This window comes from Berghia stephanieae, chromosome 1 (assembly GCF_034508935.2).
Source record: "Berghia stephanieae isolate SIO BIC M18660-M18661 chromosome 1, UCSD_Bste_1.3, whole genome shotgun sequence".
Classification (NCBI taxonomy): Eukaryota; Metazoa; Mollusca; class Gastropoda; order Nudibranchia; family Aeolidiidae; genus Berghia; species Berghia stephanieae.
The window spans coordinates 146,034,836-146,037,335 of NC_088360.1; the positions used below are offsets into that span (position 1 = coordinate 146,034,836).

At 42.1% G+C, this 2,500-nt stretch overlaps 1 protein-coding gene across 16 annotated transcripts in view; it reads right to left on the minus strand.

The window, feature by feature from the left end:
• LOC144963444 (cAMP-dependent protein kinase catalytic subunit beta) overlaps positions 1-2,500 on the minus strand; it is a 440,798-nt gene that overhangs the window by 91,286 nt on the left and 347,012 nt on the right. For 2 of the 16 annotated variants that reach the window (XM_078897509.1, XM_078897510.1), the window contains exon 1: positions 119-1,938. The exons of the other annotated variants lie outside the window; for them this stretch is intronic. In XM_078897509.1, coding sequence (XP_078753635.1) covers positions 119-1,379 — 1,261 coding nt within the window. In that variant the 5' untranslated portion in view covers positions 1,380-1,938. Of the gene's footprint in view, positions 1-118; positions 1,939-2,500 lie in introns of those variants that run through there. 16 annotated transcript variants of the gene reach the window in all.

The window sequence follows — 2,500 nt, forward strand, 5'->3', positions numbered from 1 at the left end:
TAAAACAATCTATGTACATGCTCATTTTTAATATATTTTTTTCCAATTTTGAAAACAAGAAAAAATTTCCAGGATTGAGTGAGTTAATAGGTATTTGAGTACAATTATTTTTACTCACTATTCAAGACGTAAAGCATGTGCATCTCCCTCCTCCTGAGCTCTTCCGTTGCTCGCATCATTCCTGGATCGTATTTGATTCTAAACGTTCCCCAAAAAGACCCCCTCTCCCTTCGGAAAGGGGCGTGAACCAACGTCCTTGACCTTGTCCTACCAAACATTCCCGGAAAACCGCTACCGTAACTAGATCTTCCACTGGTGCTGCGAATGCTTTCTCTGTCACTTCGGCTTCTAGTTGCTGGTTGTCTGGGTGCCTGTAGTTGAAGCAAAGTCTGCTTTGACGGCTGAGATGATGATGCACCTAAAGAAGAACCATGGTGGTTATGGTGGTGGTGGTGGTGCTGAAGGTGGTGGTGCTGCTGCTGCTGCTGGTGGTGGTGGTGGGGATGGTCGTGGTGATTAAATGGCACGGTAGTAGAAGCAGACCTATGCTGCTGACGGAAAGGTACAGTTGCAAGCGCGTTTTGATGCAGCTGGTTGCTTCCATGGCGATGCTGAAGTGATGGAGCTGCGGAGGCATATCCACTGGTGGTGGTGGCTCCCCCACAACTGGCATAACCCCGAGCGACATTGTGTTTTGGATGCCTCAAGCCCATGCGATTACTAAATCTCCACCCCTTTTTTCTATGACGGCCATCTTGGATAAGATTGTTACTACTGACGTCACCCTGCCTACTCTTGTTATCGGTATCATAGTCTGTTGTAGTTGCGTTCGTGCTGTAGTTGTAGTAATTTTCTCTGGGACGTTTTCCGTGGACAAGTCTACTATATCCTCTATTCCAGGCCGTTGTTATTTTGTTTAAATTATGTTTATTGTTTTGACCGCCTGTCTTGAGACTATACTGATGACGAGAATTATTATCACCACCCCTACCATGATCGCTTGCAAAACCAGACATCTTATTTACCCTGCTACTGTCGCTGTCCCAAGCTGTTGCTATCATGTTGCTGCGTCTCGCCGAAGAACTTCCACAGACTGTATTACAAGAACAACTGTTGCACGTCGTGGGGACATCCCTGAATGCTGGGTGTTGCTGGTGTAAGTACAGTCTGGGATCGATAGGAATTTCTTGTCCTCCATGGACGTACAAGTTGTTGTTGAGGTACATTTCATTGTATCCATAAGGCGGAATGGAGGATGCTGCGTATTCCCCCTGTGACACCATGAGAGATTGTGCTGCACCTGCTCTTTGCTGGCGTTCACGTTCCTCTTTCTCCTTCCTTCGTTTCTCCGGATAGAAAAAGTCCAAGAAGAAATTCATTCTTCTGAATTGCTATCTCTGTTTTTAATAATTCACTCAAAGAACCATTGTTTTAAATATAATATGAGTTCTCTATATTATTCTTAGGACGTTTAAGCATAACTTAATATCAATATTCCAGCTGTTGGAGTGATCAATATACATTAAAAATAAACAAGTCCATCAGAAGTAAGCCTGTCAGAGATTACTGAGACCAGCGATCAGACACATGTAATAGACACTAAACAACAGTAAAGTGAGTAAAGTCTACTTTCGATTTCAACAGGCTTCCAGTATGAGAACTGTTATAAGTTTAACATAGATTTAAAGATGGCGTCAATCCAGAAGGCTATTCGTCATCTACACATCCATATCATAACAGAAATCTTTGATTAACACACTCATGAAAATATCACAAACTACAATCCTACTTATTGTAAAAGAACATAAAGAAACTTCTTTTCCTACAATATTTATCAAAACTCAACTTCCGGCGGCCATTTTGAAATCTTCTTTTACACAGTGTTTCCCGAATGCAGACGAAACGAATAACACACACGTACACACAAACGCTTACTACGAAAACCCCAGTTCCATTCAAACGTTACACACCCCGCCACATAAAACAGACATTCCAAACAGGTAAGGTAAACTGAGAAGGGAACGAACAGGGGGCAAGCAGCCTGCAAGCCCCCCTCACCTCCTTCCCTAACATCGTTCACGTCATGCATAACCCGTTTTTCAGGTCAAAATATGTTTACTTTAACTTCAACCCCGCATCCTGTTCATCTCAACACTTTCTAAAGCTTACATCTTGTCGTAAAATTGCCTCCTCTTTCTAATTTCGAAAGGGTTTCTAAAACAATAGTCCCCCTTCATTTAAGTTGAAGGAAGATAACAGAGATACGGGTTATTTAGTACTCAAAACGTTCATCCCCCGAGTCTTACGATAATAATATTTTGCGTGCGTGCTCTCATCCGCTGAGCACGATGACATTTCTTCGGAGAAGAATGAAAACATCTTTTCAAGTGAAATTCACTCAACCGAATCACGCATAGGACATTTTACCGGTTCTCTAAACAAAATGAGATTTATAAACGTCGTAAACAGCATAATTGCCTTTCAAATACCATACCATATT